This window comes from Chrysochloris asiatica, unplaced genomic scaffold (assembly GCF_000296735.1).
Source record: "Chrysochloris asiatica unplaced genomic scaffold, ChrAsi1.0 scaffold00018, whole genome shotgun sequence".
Classification (NCBI taxonomy): domain Eukaryota; kingdom Metazoa; phylum Chordata; class Mammalia; order Afrosoricida; family Chrysochloridae; genus Chrysochloris; species Chrysochloris asiatica.
Window position 1 is genome coordinate 6,054,508 of NW_006408536.1, and position 17,480 is coordinate 6,071,987.

The 17,480-nt window shown below is 43.3% G+C and overlaps 1 protein-coding gene and 1 pseudogene across 1 annotated transcript in view; both read right to left on the reverse strand.

The window, feature by feature from the left end:
• Positions 1 to 8,309: 8,309 nt before the first annotated feature.
• On the reverse strand, positions 8,310 to 9,421 carry LOC102835507 (annotated as a pseudogene).
• Positions 9,422 to 15,670: 6,249 nt separating this feature from the next.
• Positions 15,671 to 17,480, reverse strand: part of LOC102835883 (melanoma-associated antigen B1-like) — a 17,832-nt gene continuing 16,022 nt past the window's right edge. The window contains exon 2 of the mRNA XM_006835661.1: positions 15,671 to 16,479. Coding sequence (XP_006835724.1) covers positions 15,671 to 16,479 — 809 coding nt within the window. The remainder of the gene's footprint in view (positions 16,480 to 17,480) is intronic.

Below are 17,480 nucleotides of genomic sequence, written 5' to 3' on the forward strand. Positions count from 1 at the left end.
TTTTTTCTAGCACCTCTGTGACTCTGTGTAAGTGGCACTGTGATAAGTTACATTATTTACCTAAAATAATCTGTCCTGGGCACATTGCATGGGTGTCTGTATGCATAACCCACTTTGCTGTTTGTGGCCAGCGGGAGAGTTTATAGGGTCAAAGCGGCTTCAAGAAGCAAAATGGCTTATAATAGAAAATAAAGGCATCCTTTTGTGTGTGTTCCTTATAGGAAGCGTCATAAATGGCTCTGTGGTTAAAGCGCTTGACAGCTAACTGCAAAGTCTGAGGTTCAAACCATGGGAGAAAGACAGGACCGTCCGCTTCTGTAAAGAGTTACAATGTTGGAAATCCTACGACGTAGCTCTACTCTTTCTTATAGGGTTGTTATTCATCAGAATTGACTGAACAGCAGTGGATGGGTAGACAACTTTTTGTTGACTTTTCCTGTGCCACAAGACAGATATTTTTAAACTCCTAATATCTCAGCAGCTATTTTGTGTTTTCCCTGTTTGTTCTTGTTAGCAATGAAAATCATCAAATAAGCTTTTCCTAAGTACTGCTGTGGTGCTGAGGGTTAGTGCACTAGACTGCAAATCCATTTGAACTGCAAGGACGGCAGTTCAAGCTCACCAGCTGCTCCATGGAAACCCTATACAGGGTCGCTATGGGTCAGAATCGACTCGACGGCACTCAACAACAACAACAGGTATCCAAGATGCACCACATGTGTCCAGTTAACAACCATGTCTAACATTCTAATATCCATTTAAAATGTAAACTATACTCTAAATTAAGATGCGTAGATAATATTTATTCAAAAATAAAATTTATGCTAATGACACACTTAAAGATGTATCCACATATTTGTTGACCAATATATCCATTAATGTGGACAGTACCTTCAAAGAAAACCCCTTGATGTTTTACATGTCACAATTTCATCATTAAAAAAAAAAAAAAAATTAACAACTCAATTGTTGTTGTTAATTCCCTTCAAGTCAGTTCCAACACCTAGTGGCCCTGTATAGGGTTTCTGAGGCTATAAATCTTTGAGGGAGGAAAAAGCCACATCTTTCTCCAGCAGAATGGCTGGAGGGCTTGAACCACTGATCTTATGATTCTCTGTCCAGTGCTTATACTACAGAGCCACCTCACTCTCCTGTCATTCAATACAGCTATTTTAAAACAAAGAAGGAATCAAAGAAAGAGACAAACAAAGGAGGAATACAGAAAGAATACTATGGGAACCAAGTGGATCATTCATTCATTGAGAATGACTATGTGTTGAGAGCCATATCATAGTTTATGTGATTGATACGCTCTATATTTGTAGAGTACACAACCTGTGCAACTGTACACATATATTAATAGTTTCAATATATTTGTCCAGTGCTGAAATCATATTGCTAAGTGCCGTACAGGTGTTTCTGACTCATAGAAACCCTGTATAGGATTTCTGATGAGTGGCTGGTGAGTTTGAGCCACCAACCTTACGGTTCAAACTGACTTTAGAGTCTAGTACATACATTATCTTGCAGTGTCTGCCAAAAAAAACCTATGGAGCAGTACTACTCAGTAACACAAGGGACTGCCATGCATTGGAATCAACTTGATAGCAACAGGTTTAGTTTAGTTTGGGTTTTGGCTTCTCTGATCGCTTCTCTGATGACTTGATGGAGGACAGGCTCAAAAAGCTTCCATTGACATGGAGATGAGAGAGAGAAGAGGAAGGGCTGCTTTGTCCAAAGTATGGTGAGACCTGGGGACACCTTAGCCCATGGGCAAGGACATAGCCACAGAGGGCTAGAGCTGAGAGTGAAGCATCCATCTGATATGACGTGAGGGGAGACACACAAGAACACCCAAACTTGCAGATAGTACCCATTTGACCTAGCCTCAATGGCTTCATAATCAGAACTTGACTAGAGGAAGACGTAAAAAAAAATTTTTTGATAAAGGAAATGAGGGTAAATTGCTACAATTTGATGAACTTGACCTATACTCATGGAGGTGTTGTTGTTGTTGTTGTTAAGTGCCGTCATGTCGATTCCCTCCCATAGCGACCCTATATAGGGTTTCCGAGGAGCCGCTGGTGAGCTTGAACCACTGACCTTGCAATTCAAATGGCTTTGCAGTCTGGCACATTAACCCACAGCGCCACACCAGGACTCCTACTCATGGACGTAGTAGCTCAAAATACTGACAGAGAGGGAAGGAGTCTTCATATCAAATATCAATTATATCCCCTCTGTATATAGGTAAATAAGGACAGGAAACATGGACATTGGCTACCTAAAATGAGAGAGCGATAAAGGCACAAAGTGACTGGCTTACAAGATTTCAAGAGGGAGTTTAATTTAAGAGTATGTGGGGCAACATAGGGTCTCCACTGAATAGTGTTCATCTGTCTAGATGGTCTGGTAAAAAGAGACAGAGATAGAAGATTCTTGTTATTCAACAGTGAGTAATTGTTATCATAGCTAATTGAGACTGTCACAATTGGAAAGGTAGAAGTTTTTTAACAAAACAGGGGAGTAGTTAATCTTACAGTCCAGATACAGAGGGCCCTAGGACCATCAAGGCAGAAGATTTCAAGCAGAATGGAGGATCTTATCCAGAGATGCAGTGACACCTGAGAGGGAGGCAGAGATGGGGTAATGGAGAGGGGGAGAAGATGAGGACTCTAGATTCGTGGAATTAGAGGGATTGAGAGCTGAGGCAGGCTTGAAGAATGTGCCATTTTAAGGTTTAAATTATTATATATGCTTGAGTGTTTAAAAAACAAATAAAGACCTAAAATGAATACAGAGAAATACTATTAACTGATGGAATATGGAGTGGATTATAATCATTGCAATGAAACAAAGTATATAATTTGTTGAATGTAAAACTGATGATCTGCCCTGTAAATTTTCACTCAATTCACAATAAAAACTTTTTTAAAAAAATGCTTGCTTTATTTTTCCTAACTCAGAATTCTTCCAGGGCTGAACCACAACCTAGGTGAGGGATGGTTCTCAAAAACATTTGAAGGGAAATACATTTGCTACTGCCACATGGAACAACGGATAATCCTTCAGACAAATAATAGGCACATTGAAAAGCCTGGGAGGAAAGGCTGAGTGAGATGCTTTGGGGCAGAAGGACTTTGAAAAGCTACCACATATTCCTGGGAATCTAGAAGACCATGCTTATTATGCACAGGGCTGGGTGCTACTCAGAAAAGACCTGGAAAACCCTAAACTCTCATATCTGGCTGACTTTCACACTCTGTTACAACTGTCTGGCAGAGTGCATGCGTGCACACACACACACACACACACACACAAGTTATCTTCAAAGAGTGGAAGGTACTTTGTTTTTATTGCAGGCATTTAAGGAGATTACTGTTAAATAACTAGCTCATTGGTGACAGGTTAGTTGGCTTCTCAAGCATAGGTCTGTCGTAATAATTATATTGACCTCATTGTGAGGAATAACTGTCTGGCTTGTAGTAACTATTCAATACATATGAATTGGGGTTTTGTTTGTTTGTTTGTTTGTTTCAATCATTGTAAGATAAACACTGGTAATCACAAGATCTGCAGTTCAAACCTTCCAGACAGATTCATTAGGAGTCAGAATCAACTTGACAGCACTTAACAACAGCTTAACTGATATTATCAGAGTGGTTTTCCAAACCTCCTTTTCTGACTTCAGTTTTATAGTCAAAGAACAAGGAGCGATACAAGGGCTGATCAAGTAACACAAAGGAGGCACATTTAAACGAGATTGTAGAGAGGCAGAAGTGAGGAGAGATAGGAAAGGCTTCCTGATTATCCTGTTGGTACACCTCGTGGCTCAGACACTAGGGATAGCTAATGGGAAGGGTGAAGAAGACAAGAATGGGAAATCTGAGCTGTGGAGAAAGGCATACAAATGGAAGTAGGGGCGGGGATACACAGGTATATAAACCTCCATCTCCAAATTCAGTGTTTATATGGAACAAAGCAGTTACTATCGGAGAGGGTTATGGAAAGACATGGCTAGAGATGGGACAAGCAGAGACTATCTGCAGAGGGTAAGAAACCTCTCAGTCAGGTCACAGCAGGTGACTCTAATTTGTCTTTCCCACTGAGATCAGGGCCAGTCCTTCAGACGAAGGAATGATGAAGAGCTGGTCAGAGGTTAATATAGAGAATTTGACAGAAGAGCACACTGAGAAGACCCAGGGTGTTCCAGTGTAGGATAGTGTGGGATGCAAGAAAGGATGACTACCTGAACATGTCAGCTTTCAGGAAACCTTCACCTGCCATATAGCTAAACTTCAACTTCAGTCACACTGAAGAACTTGCAGTTTCCCAAATGGACTTCCTTTGGGAGCACTTACACTTGAATAGCACTTAGCTGCATGCATCTAGACCAAGTTTTCCCCCTCCTTCTGTTTAACTATTCCTCTGGTCTACCCTGAGATCTCACCATCTTCCTTACAAGATGACTCTTCCCAGATACAAAAGTCCCAGCATCCCCAGAAATAGCACAATGTATTCCAAAGAGCAGATGTTGAATTAAGGTTAAGGGATAAATGAGTCAATGAGGATGGTACCCAGTGTATTTAGATTTAATGTCTCCTATATGCTACATAAGAAACCCTGGTAGCATAGTGGATTATGAGCTGGGCTGCTAATCGCAAGTTCGAATCTACCAGTCAACAGTTCGAATCTACCAGTAGCTCCACAGGCGAAAGATGAGGTTTTCTGCTCTTGTAAAGATATGCAGCCTCAGAATTCCTATATAGATAGGGTTGTTGTGAGTCAGAACTGACTCAATGACACATAACCACTGCCACTACTATATTCTAAGTAAGGGAGCATGGTGGCTTTGTTGGGTAAGCACTGGACTGCAAACCACAAGGTTGGTGGTTCAAGCCCACCAACCGTTCTGTGGGAGAAAGATGAGGCTTTCTGTTCCCGCAAAAATGTACAGCCTCAGGAACCCTATATAGGATAACCGTGAGTCTGAACTGACACTTAAGAACAATAACAATGACAATGTATTCTAAATTACCTAAGCAAATCTAGGTGGTGGTGGTTGCTAAGTGCCATCAAGTCGGTTCTGACTCATAGCGACCCTTTATAGGGTTTCTGAGGAGCAGCTGGGGGGTTTGAACCACTGACCTTGTGGCTGACAGTCTAGCACCACAGCAGGACTCTAAGCAAAGACCATTTCCTGTTTACCTATTACTGTTAATCTACTGTTTGGCAACATTAAAGGGTATATACCTAGGAGCAAAGCTATCCTTTAATTTTACTTTTAGGTATAGATTCTTTAATCTTATAGAACAACAGATTAACAGTAATACACAAGAAATGGTCTTCTTTTACTTGATTTTGCTTTATTTCTTGATGCTAGCAATTTTACTGCTAAGCTACCTCATATTTCCCCTAAATAATACGTCATCCAATGTCAAGGTATTCTCTGGCAGGTTACAAAATAAAATAGAAGAATTCCCAGTTTGGTTTACAAAATATGAAATCCGATTCATCACAATCTTGTATAGGGTTTGCATGGAGCAGCTGATGGGTTCAAACCATCAACCTTGTGGTTAATAGTTCAGTGCTTAGCCTATAGAACCATACCAGGACTTCTTTAAACCTCATTGTTGTTGTTGTTGTTATGTGCCGTGGAGTCGGTTCCGACTCTTAGCGACCCTGTACAGGGTTTCCGAGGCTGTAAATATTTACGGGAGCAGAAAGCCTCATCTTTCTCCCTCGGAACAGCTGGTAGTTTCGAACTGCTGACCTTGCGGTGCGCAGCCCGATTTGTAACCACTACGGTACCTTAAACCTCATACACAGGAGTAAATGAGTAAACAAAGTGATTCAGAAACTTATATTCAGAAGCTATCCAAACCATCTATTAAAAAGAACAACATTTGGAAAATAAGGACAAATAGGAGGGAAGAAGAAGAAAAAGAAAGATATGCAAGTTACTGAAACAAGAGGAAATCAAGATGATATACACCCATGGTGGATGGAGTGAACACCAGGGAATGGCATGGTCTAAGTCTGATGTTTCTGGCTGTCTGCTCCACTGGGAGCAGGTGCAGCCTTCAGAGGAAGAGGCAGCAAAGAGTTTGGCAGGTTCCAGAGATGTGCCTGAGGCCTCTTTGAGACAGGATCAGGGAAGAGTATTATAATGCAGAAAGAGTGGAGAGGGACAAAACTATCAGCCCCTGGACAGAGCCAGCTTTCAAGGAACTGTGGGGGTAAGATAGCAAGACCCTAGGCAAATGAGCCTACAGATAATCCCTTAATTTTTATTTATTCTTATATTCAAGATTGCTCCATTTGTCTACTTGTATGCTTTTACTGTAGATAAGTACCATCAAGTCTGCTCCGATTTAGCGACCTTATGTAGGATTTTCACGGGTGTAAATCTCTGAGGGAGATGAAAGCCTCATCTTCCACCTACAGAGCAGCTAGTAGGGTCAAATAGCTGACCTTGTGGTTTAAAGTCCAGTGTTTATCTTACAGATAAGTGCCCCCCCCCAAAAAAAAAGTAAAAACCAGTTGCCACTGAGTTGATTTCAATTTAGACCCCATGTGCTTCATTGTAGAACTGTGCCTAGGGGATTCTCTGATTGCTAGACCTTTCTTCCCACGTATTCCTAAGTGGGTACAAATCATCAAACATTTCAGATAGTATCTGAGTACTTAACTGTGTGTGCCATCCATGGATGCCACTTCAGTGTTTTTAGTCATCTGAGACACATTTGTGTAATGGTGAGGGGAAAAGTGAATTATAATGCACAAGGTCATTCTCTAGCAGGAATGAGTGGAACTCTGGGAGCTCCAGACTGCTTCCAGCTCTATTACTGATCATCTTGTGATTTGGGGAATTTTACAAATTGTTCATCAGACAATGGAGAACAGAAACCCAATCTTATAGGATTTATGGATATAATACTGGGAGAAAAGAAATCTGGTAGGATGACTGGCAAATATTGGGGCTTTAATAAACTGCTTTTAATCATCATGTAAAATTTTACCCAGACAATGCCACCATCCACCATGTATTATTATTATTATTATTTTACTCCAGGAGATATCAGATTATACTCTTACATATTACCAACGTTCTTAGACAAAGAACATCAATTCACCTGAAAATTCTTCATAGCAAGTAAAACAAAGTCAATTTTTCCCTATTAGTGCATCCGTTATTTAATTTGGATGGGGGATTCTAGTTCCCAGCTGGCTGCAAATCATAGCTCGTAGAATTTATGTCAAGGAACAACTCTTGCCATCCTTCTGGCTGCATTTCCATCTAAATCTCCCCTATTTTAACTCATGTCATCCCCACCCATACCCCTCAGAGTTTGAGATTACACTCAAAAGACTAGGTGCCATCAAGTGGATTCGGCTGACTCCATGTGAGCCATAGAACTGTGGGCAATGAATTGCCAAGCCTTTCTTCCAAGGTGTCAATGGGTGGACTCGAACCTCCAACATTTCAATCAGCAACAGATTATTTAAATCGCTTGTATTACTCACTCAGAATAACATAATTAAAATGGCCTTTAATGAACTGGGCCCTGGCTCTCCCATCTCAAGGTATAGAGTGCCAGTCCAGTGGATTCTGGGCATTTAACCTCAAGAAAATGTAACTGATTTCTCACAAACTCCCTGGAAATGTGCAAAAAACCCCACCTACTTTGTGCTCTGTGAAGAAAGAGCACAAAGGACAACTTCTATTCCCACCCCAGGTAAAGATTTCATTCTGGTTTACCGAGGATCCCAGAGTACTTCCGAAGGGCACATTCTAAGGGTTTGAAGCCTGCTGGCAATTTCCACAGCCCCCCTTAACTCTTCATCCCAGTGAAGGATTTTTTTTTTTCATAATCCCAAAGTACCTTGAATCAGGAAATTTACATTTTCCCACTCTCATCTGGAACACCCCTGCTTCTCACACATGCTTTGAAATTAACTGCAGGATTAAGAGTATCTCGGTATCTTTCTTATATGAATGAAACCCATTTACTCAAATTCTTAGTATGTTGTTTTGATTGACTCTGAAGGTCATTCAATCATCAAAATCTATTCAAGGGCGCACTACAAAATTCTTAGTATACCCAGTACTATCACCCAAAAACTCAAGGCTGTTGAGTCAGCCTTGAGTTAATTCCAAGTCTAGCGACTTTAACTCTTTACAGAGGCAGCTTTTCCCTTGGAGAAGTTGGTGCGTTTGAACCACAAACCTAGTGATAAAACCGCTCAATGTTTAACCCAGAGTCTTCCAAGTGGCCTTGGACTGGACACTGACCCTGGCACGATTGTCAGCCCTGACCGCATCTGTGACTCGGGCTCTCTTTTTTTCATCTTTCAGAGCTTCTTTATATGGAGAAGCAAAGGTACTGGGGTTGGTATCATTAATCTTGGCCCAAAACTGCAGGACTTTCATCTTAGTGGTTTCAACATAGGCTCTGGGGCCTCAAAGGGATTCATAGCATGCAGGATCACTGTTGGGCTCCTGTCGGTACTCCAGGTACTTCAGCTTCACCAAATCTTTGGTGATAAGCTTCTTTGGCTCTCCATAGAAAAAATGCTTCTTCCCAGCAAATACACACATTGTATTCAGGAATTCCCAGACCTCTTCCTCGGTAGCCCGGTTGCCTTTCACAAAAATCACAGTGGTTACAAATCGGGCTGCGAACCACAAGGTCAGCGGTTTGAAACTACCAGCCGCTCTGCGGGAGAAAGATGAGGCTTTCTACTCCAGTAAAGATTTACACCCTCGGAAACCCTGTACAGGGTCGTTATGGGTCGGAACCGACTCGATGGCACTTAACAACAACAACAACAACAAGAGAGTCATCAGTAGACCGGTCTTGGGCAACCCCTTGCTACCATGCAGGAGCCCATTTTTGGGAATGCCCATTTTGCTAACAAGGGCATAGGACTGGGTGACAGGATCAACTTCCTTCACGTCAACTGCAAACAGAACGTCAATATGCTCAGATGCTCTCCTGCGGATTTCGGGGAATTGATCCTTGTACTTTTGCTTGACAATCATCATCATGCTTGCCTTTGTAATGGGTTGATTCATTTTACACTTGTACAGCATGAACTGCTCCAACAAACCTGTCCTTTTGGTTAGAGGATCTCGGCGTGAGCTCTTAGTGGAGATTGGAGCCTGGGAGATGCTTGGGCCTTCCACAGTTTTATTGTTGGCAACTTCATCAGCTCTTGTGCTGGATGGGACTTGCAGAGGCTCCTGGGAAGAGGTACCTGGCCCAGCAGAATGTGAGCTCTGGGTATTCTGGGGAACACCCCCCAAAGGAGCACTAGTAGAAGAAGAAGGCTCTCCTTCCTACAGAAGCTGAGTCTCACCTTTGATCTTGTTTGGATTTTCATAGGCTTGGAGATCACTATTCTGATCATGTGACATGATGGCTCTGCTCAGAGACAGCAGGCAGGATCTTGGGCAGGAGAGCAGCTGATGTGGGCTCTCAGGAAGAAGGAGGCTGAAATGGTTTGCACCCCTTCAACACGCAGATTCCATCTTGGCTTTAATAAAGAACCCTACTACAGTTTTCTGGGAGGGCATTAACACAAGATGGCTTTCCTGCTGTTCAGGTCTTTCTTTGAGAACTCTGTGGAAGAATTTAGAGGGAGAGTTTCGCTGCAGGCTGCCAACATGGCTTGGGACTTACTGGGGTGACAGCAAGAATTTCCAGCAGAAGTGCCCCCCGTTCTGGATGAGACACCTCTCAGTTCACCTTCAGGGCCATATACCAACTGGTGACTGGCTCTCTCATTTCTTCTGCTCTGAAGTTGACACCTGAAAGTTCCTAGAACTTGCAAGGAGTGAGTGAAGGAGTACCTTTCCCCACTGTTCCGAACCATAAGTCCCCAGTGCTCACAGTTCCATGGGGCCCTCTCTGCCCTGTGTTTCTTCAGGTTCTTCACTGAGTCCAAAGCAAGAGCTAGGACACGTGCTATGGAATGGTGTTTAGACCCTTAGACCAAAGATCTCCCCTCACTATGTTCTGATGGAAATAAGTGAAGGGACGCTTCAGTCTGCCAGACTTGCTGTGGATCTGTGAAGCTGAAAGCAGGGATGGGACTGAACTCTATTATCCCCTCTATTCAGTGATGGGTGGTCACCCCAGTCCTCAGGGCCCTCACTTGGCTTCTGGAAAAACTTTGGCTCCTGAAAATCCTCCCACTGCTGACTATAGGTCAACCCTCTGACCAAGTGACTCATTTCTCTATGACACCATAAAAGGAAATTATACAATGCCCAGGTTGTCCCAGGGATGCCAGTCTTGGCTGGGGTCTGTGTGGTCCAAGGCCCTTAGACCAATTTCCTTCTCTCTCTGAGACCTTCCTTGCCGAAGGCCTCCAGGAACCTCCCAGGGCTGATGGCAGGGGCAGGCTCTGCCATTCCACTGTTCTGGGGTCTGCGGTTCCCAAAGAACTCACTCAGGGTCCCACCTTTGATTCCTGGCAGGATCCTACATGCTTCCCTAGAATGACCTGAATCTCCTCCCTTCAAACCAAGATCCTCACTTCTATGATGCCATAGAAAAGGAAATAAGGACACACATGCACCCGTCTGGGTTTTCTAAGGTTGTCAAAGCGCTTGGCATATCTCTCTGCCTCTTAATTTCTAGGTACTCACCTTGACACTAGTTAGGGTTCATTTCTCCTGCCTCCGCTGAACTGGGGCCACTTTCATCAAAATCCTTCATCTCCTGGAGATCTTAGGCTCTCGGAACACAGGGCACTCCTCAATCATTAGTTTTGCAGGGACTTTTAAGGCTGATCTGAGTGGTGCGGCTGGCGGGGTGAGTGGGGAAGTGAGGTGTGTCTAAACCCTTACCTCAACTCCTAACAGGGTCCAGGATTATTCTTTTGGCTTACCTTTGGCCGACCTTCTTAGACGAAGACCACTTTTTGCGATGCCGTGGGAGGAAGTGAGTGCTGCACAGTTCATCACCGAAAGTCCATAGTCTGCTCTCCTAGCTACACCAGCAAGGGCGGAACTCTCTGGAGCCTCCCTCTGTTTTAAAGTGAATGATACCTGCAGTCCTCACGTTGTTGTTAAGTGCCATGGAGGCCATTCAGGCTCATAGCAATCCTATATAGAGTTCCCGAGGAGCAGCTGGTGGATTGAAACACCAATCTTGCTGTAAACAGTCCAGTGCTTATCTTGCTTCCCCCCCTCCCCCCTTACAGCCTTCCAATGCTGAAGTCGACCTCCTCCTTAAGCCAACATCCTCCTTTCCCTGTGGCCCTCCTTGTAGAAGTTAGTCTGAAAGCTCTTCTGGGGACCTTCTTGTGCTGACTGCAGGGACAGGATCTGTGCCTTCTAGCCTCTATGGTCATCTCAATCCTCATTCAGGGATCTGCCCTTGATTCCTGGCATGACCTGAGTTTCTGCCTCCTACCAACCTGGCTCCCATAGTCTCAGCAGCCAAGTGCTCTTGGAGTCCTGGTGTGGCACTGTAGGATAAACACTGGACTGCTAACCTCAAGGTGGTTGGTTCAAACCCAGCAGCGCTCCTTGAAAATCCTACACAGAGTCGCTATGAGTCGTAACCGACTCGATGGCACTTAACAACAGCAATGTGAGGCTGCTTGGCCCTCCCAGGGACCACATAGACATATGGACAATATCGGGTATGCTTTATTCAGAGCTAGACTGCACCCTCAGTCCTCAGGGGCCTCAGTTTGGTTCCTGCCAGGTCGTTCTATTGCTTACTTGACTTACCTGTGGCCACCCTCCTTAGACAAAGTCCCTCACTTCCTGAAATGCTCTAACAACAATTGAGTGCTGCTAATCTCATCACAAATGACTGGGTCCCCCAGTGATGTCAGTAAAGGGGGAGCCCTCTGGTAACCCCTCTGTTCTGAAGCAGGTGACACCCTCAATTTTCATAAAACAAAACAAACCAGTTGCTGTGCAGTCATTCCTGCTCATGCAAACCAGATGTGTTTCAGAATAGAACTACAGTCAATGACTGTGATCTTTCTGAAGTAGATCGCCAGACCTTTCTTCTGAGGTGGTTCTGGGTGGATTAGAACCAGGCAAATTCAAACTGCCCACTTTTCCATTAGTAACCAAGCTTTAACTATTTGACTATTTGTACCAACCAGAAACTACTCAGTATTTATATAGGATTCTTAATTTGACTTCTGCTAGGACCAGAAAAATCGTTTTTTGTTTTTTCTTCATTTTTAATTGTGAATTGGGTGGAGGTTTACAGAGCAGATCAGTTTTCCATCTAATAATTCATGCACATTTTCTTTCATCGTTGATTGCAATCCCCCAAATGTAAATATCCTACTTCCTCCCTAAGTTTCTCATTTCCATTCTTTCTTCTGTCCTAATTCTTCTAAACTTTGTCCTTGTATAAATTCTGCCCTTTTGGTCTCAAATGGTTGATTGTTCTCTAGCATACATACTTTCCCCTGTGTTGTTTTTCCCCGTGCAGACCTGTGTATTCTTTGGCTGAAAACGGAGCCAAGGGGTGAGTTCAAGTCAGACCTGAAAGTTGACTAAAGGATTCCACCAGTCTCTACTTAATGATTCAGGCTTGTACTTTTTAAGATTTGAAGTTTTATTCTATAGTTTTTCCCACTCTATCCAGGACTTTTTAATGTGATTCTTTTGAGAGCAGTCAGTATTGGTATCCAGATCATCTAGTTCTTCTGGTCTCAGGGTCACGGAGACAGATGTTTGCATGGCCTACTGGTCCATTGGGCTTAACAACTTTTCTGTATTCATCTTGACTCTACTCTTGTTAGGATTCGCTTCTTCTCCCTCTGCTAAACTGGGGCCACACACTCTTACCAAAATCTCTCACCTCCTTCAGAGGCTTCTGCTCATCTGGGGTCTGCCATCATCTTTCAACCAAGACTCTCACCTTTTTGAGACTCCTTAAAAGAGTCAGCCTTACAATTCTGCCTTAGATCTCCTAAGTCTGAAGAGAGATGAGGGATCTGTGTCACCCCATTGTTCTGATGTCAGGGGTCACCTCAGTTTTCACACAGTGCACTGTCCTGAAAAGGCCTGGGGCTTCGTTCCCTATTGACCGGGTTATCACAGCCTCACTATGACCCTCACAAGCCCAGAGCTCAAGAGGTGTGTGAGGGAGGGGAATTTGGGGCAGCTACACCTGACAGCCCTTATATAAGGCTTCCTTCAGTACTGGTGTGGAGAGTGGCCCAGGTTTTATTCAAGGGTCTTTCTTCAACATCTGGCACCCTCTGAGATTCCTGTTTTCTGATCAGAGGTTGACCCACCTAGATCAAGACTTCTGAATGGTGACTTCTCCTAATACCTTGCCTGGGCCTTTCTAGGTCTGAGAGCAGACAGGGCAGGCATCTGTGTGACCCCTTATAATTGTGTCTGGTTTGTTACTCATTTCTTATCAAGCAGGCTTCTCATCTTGGCTCCTATCTCTTTAATGAAAGGCTTCCTATGAAATGTCACATCCCTGCAACTCTTGAACAGCTTCCCCACACACCAAACCTTGCAGAGAAGGATCCCTGTCCCAGAGCAAGGTTATGCTACAGCACAGGGCATGACAGGTGGGCTGTCAAAAAAAACACACTCACTAACCTGTTCCTTCTCTTTACCACCCAGACTTACAAGTTTCTCTAATTTCTGTTCTTCAGCATTTCATTTCTACAGGAAAGAAACTGGACAAAGTAATTTTATGAACCTCTGATGTTTAGAGATGAATGGACATTCCCTAGAAGATGATCATATTGGCACTGATTTTATCGCTTGTCTTTATTCATGCATCACACTTATTTTGATGTGTTTGTACTTTGTTTATGTTTATGTATTTATTTTGATGTTTTTGATGGCTATGTACTCTAATTCAGAACTTTGTTAGCAAAGTCCTTCATGTATTGCCAGGGACATATCAGAGTAATGAAAAGAAGAGAAAATTAAGAAATAAGGTCTGCCTCAAACTGGAACAGTGAAACTGTGTGGGCTTTAGAGGAATTCACACCAGAGGCTGAGTTCAGTTCTATTGCTTTCCACCTTGCTAACATTTGAATCCTGCTGTGGCACTGTTGATTAATGGCCTGAATTGTGAAGTCATTTGAACTGCAAGGTCGGTGGTTCAAGCTCACCAGCTTCTCCTCTGAAACACTCTACAAGTTTGCTATGAGTCGGAACCTACTGGACGGCACTGAACAACAGCAACATGAGAATGTTACAGAGTCTTTATCTGTCCAGTGAGTTTCCCAAGTCCTGTCCCCATCCTGTAGGACTGTCACATTATACTCATATGTATAGTATGTAAAGAACTTGACCAGACCACTGGAAAAGGACAGACGTTTAAGGAATGAAATACACTGTTGTGATCATTCACACCTCAAGTCGATGTCACCTTCCTCTCTAGGATACCTCCAAGGAGGCTACAAACAACTCATGGAAAAGTCACATTGTCTTTGTTTTTTTTTAATTATTGTGAATTTGGTGAAGGTTTACAGAGCAGATCTTCATTTTCACATTCAGCAATTCATGCACATATTGTTTCATTCCAAAAATTCCATGATCTTTAAAATTCCATTTTTCACACACTTTTTGAAGCCACTTCATAAATATTTTTAATCCAGTAGGTGTGAGATGATAGGAAATGCTCTTGGACAAAGAACACCATGTTGTTGTTGTTGTTGTTGTTGTAGTTGTTGAGCTCAGAACCAAGAGTACCAATCCAGGTGATATGTGCCATCTCACTTCAGGGGAGGGAGCACCACCCTTATTTCTCAGAAACTCCTTCAAGATACTGTGCATAAAACATCTAGCTTTTGGAAAGCTTTCACATGTCCTGGGACAAGACCAAAGGATGCCTTTCATCCCTGCCACAAATGGAGATTTTATGCTGGTCTATCCAGGATCCCAGAGAAATCATAAAAGCAGCTTTCCATTCTAGGGTTTTGTCTCTCAACTCCAAAACACATATGTTGAGAGTCTGGCTTCTGGTCACTAGTGCCACAGCCTCTTTTAGCCAATCACTCAGTTTACTTTAAAATTCTGTACCACCAAAGAACTTGTATTTTACCAAAGATCCACACAGCTTTGCCTCAGGAATTTTACACTTGCCTACTCTTATCTGGAACAGCTGATTCACACCTATTCTTTTTGCTTTTCCTGTGGGTCAGAGAGGAGAGCTCAACATCTCCCTTACATGAGAGCAGGTCCTAGTCTCTAAAATTCTACAGCCTGGGATGGGGCTTTATCTTAGCATCCCGAGAACTAGTACTCAGCCTTTCAAAATGCAGATCCTCAATTAATGCTTAGGGGAAAAAAAGATTCAGAGAGCAAGTGATCAAAATGTATGAAGATTTCATTTCACCACATTCTACAATAAGATAAGCATATCCAGGTATAAACCATATATCTTGTACTTTTACCTAATGGAAAACTAAAAGCAACCAGGAAAGCCAAGAAGTGATCATGTTTTACTCAATTCCCACTTTTATTTCATTATCTCAGCAATTTAACTTTGGGGTTCTGACATTTCCAAGAAAATCTCTACTGATGTCAGATTATCTAATGTGGAGGAAAAGAAAAGCTCAGATTACTAGGGTGGCTGGAGAAGGTGCTGTACTTGGCCCATAAAAGTCCACTGGCTGTGATGGTAGGGCCAATTCTGACTGTAAGTGTGGTTCAGGCTATTCCTTCTTCATCTCTCACAGCCTCTTCATATAGGGCTTCTAGAGAGCTGGGGAGAATACCGTTGACCTTGGCCAAATACGCAAAGATTTTGACCTTAGAGGTTTCAGCGTGGGCTTTGGGACCCCACAGGAATTCAGAGCATGGAGGATCACTGTTGGGTATCTGCCGATACTCCAAGAAATTCAGCCTCACGAAATCTTTGGTAATGAGCTGCCTGGGCTCACCATAGATGAAATGCTTCCTCCCAGCAAACTTACGCATCTTATTCAGGAATTCCCAGATCTCCTTTTCTGTGGCCCGGTTGCCGTTTAATAAGATGGCACCTAGGAGGGTCATCAGTAGACCGGTCTTGGGCAACCCTATGCCAGCACGTACCCTTCCTTTGTTGGGGAGGTTCAGTTTGCTAACCAGAGCATAGGACTTAGTGGTGGAGTCAATTTCCTTCACATCCACAGCAAACATAGTCTCAATGCATTCAGATACAATCTTGAGGATCTCAGGAAAGTGATCTTTGTATTTCCGGCTGATAACCTTTAGCATGTCTGCCATGTGAATGGGCTGCTTCATTTTATACTTGTATATCAGGAACCGCTCCAACAAATCTGCCTTAATGGTCCGAGGGTCAGGACTGCAGCGCTCAGTTTCAGAGATACCGGAATGGTCTTCATTCTCTCTGTTGACACCTTCATCCAATCTTCTGCAAGAATTGGCTACAGAAGTTGTAGTGGTGGATGGGGGTCTCTTGAGACCTCTTGAATATACTACGCGTGTCCACAGCAGCAGAACCCTGGGTGGTATCACTAGGAAAAGCAGAGGAGTTAGAGAGGGGCTCTTTGTCCACTGCTGCTGTGGCCTGAGCACCTCTGCTATCATGGGTGTCACCTGGGCCCTGAGGGTGTTTCTCATGATTTCGGGACTTATTCTTCTGACGTCGAGGCATGGTGACTCTGCTCAAGGACAGTAGGCAGGATCCTGGACAGAAGAGTAGGTCCTGAGGAGGTGGGAGGATGAGAGGATGTGCCTCCCTTCAGCAGGCAGATGCCTCCTTGGCTTTAATGGAGGTCACTTCCACAGCTCTAGAAACACAGGCTTCTTTACTCCTGATCGTCTCACTTGTAGAATTCTGTGGAGGAAAGTAGAGAGGACCATAGGCTGCAACCTTCCAGCCCTGTCTGGAATTTACTGGGACTGACAGAGGGCTTTATAATGGGGGTCCTGCTATTGTGAAGTGAGGGGTTATCTCAGTACATATTTAGGATAACATGTTAACTGGTTCGTGGGCCCTCTCCTTTGTGCTGCTGAATTTTCTTCTGAAATTGACACCTCAAATCAAGGCACATACTTCCCCAAGTCTACAAAAGCATAAATGAAGGAAGACTTACTTCAGCCCGTCATCCCTGCCCATGAATACCCAGTGCTGACAGCTCAATGAGGGTCCTCTGTCTTGGGAACACTCATAGATTTCTCAGATCTCATTCAAAGTCTCTAATCTGAAGAACAGATTTGATTAATTAAACACTAAAGATCGAAGACCAGAAGAGTTGTGGGATGACATCAAGAACATCATACATGAAGAGAGCAAAACATCTTTAAGAAGACAAGAAAGGAGGAAAAGGTCAAGATGGATGTCAGAAGAGATTCTGAAACTTGCTCTCCAATGTAGAGAGGCCAAAGCAAATGGAAAAATTGAAGAGGTGCAAGAGCTAAACAGAAAATTTCAAAGATCAGCTCGAGAAGATAAAGCCAAATACTATAATAAAATATGCAAAGATTTAGAGTTAGAAAACCAAAAGGGAAGAAC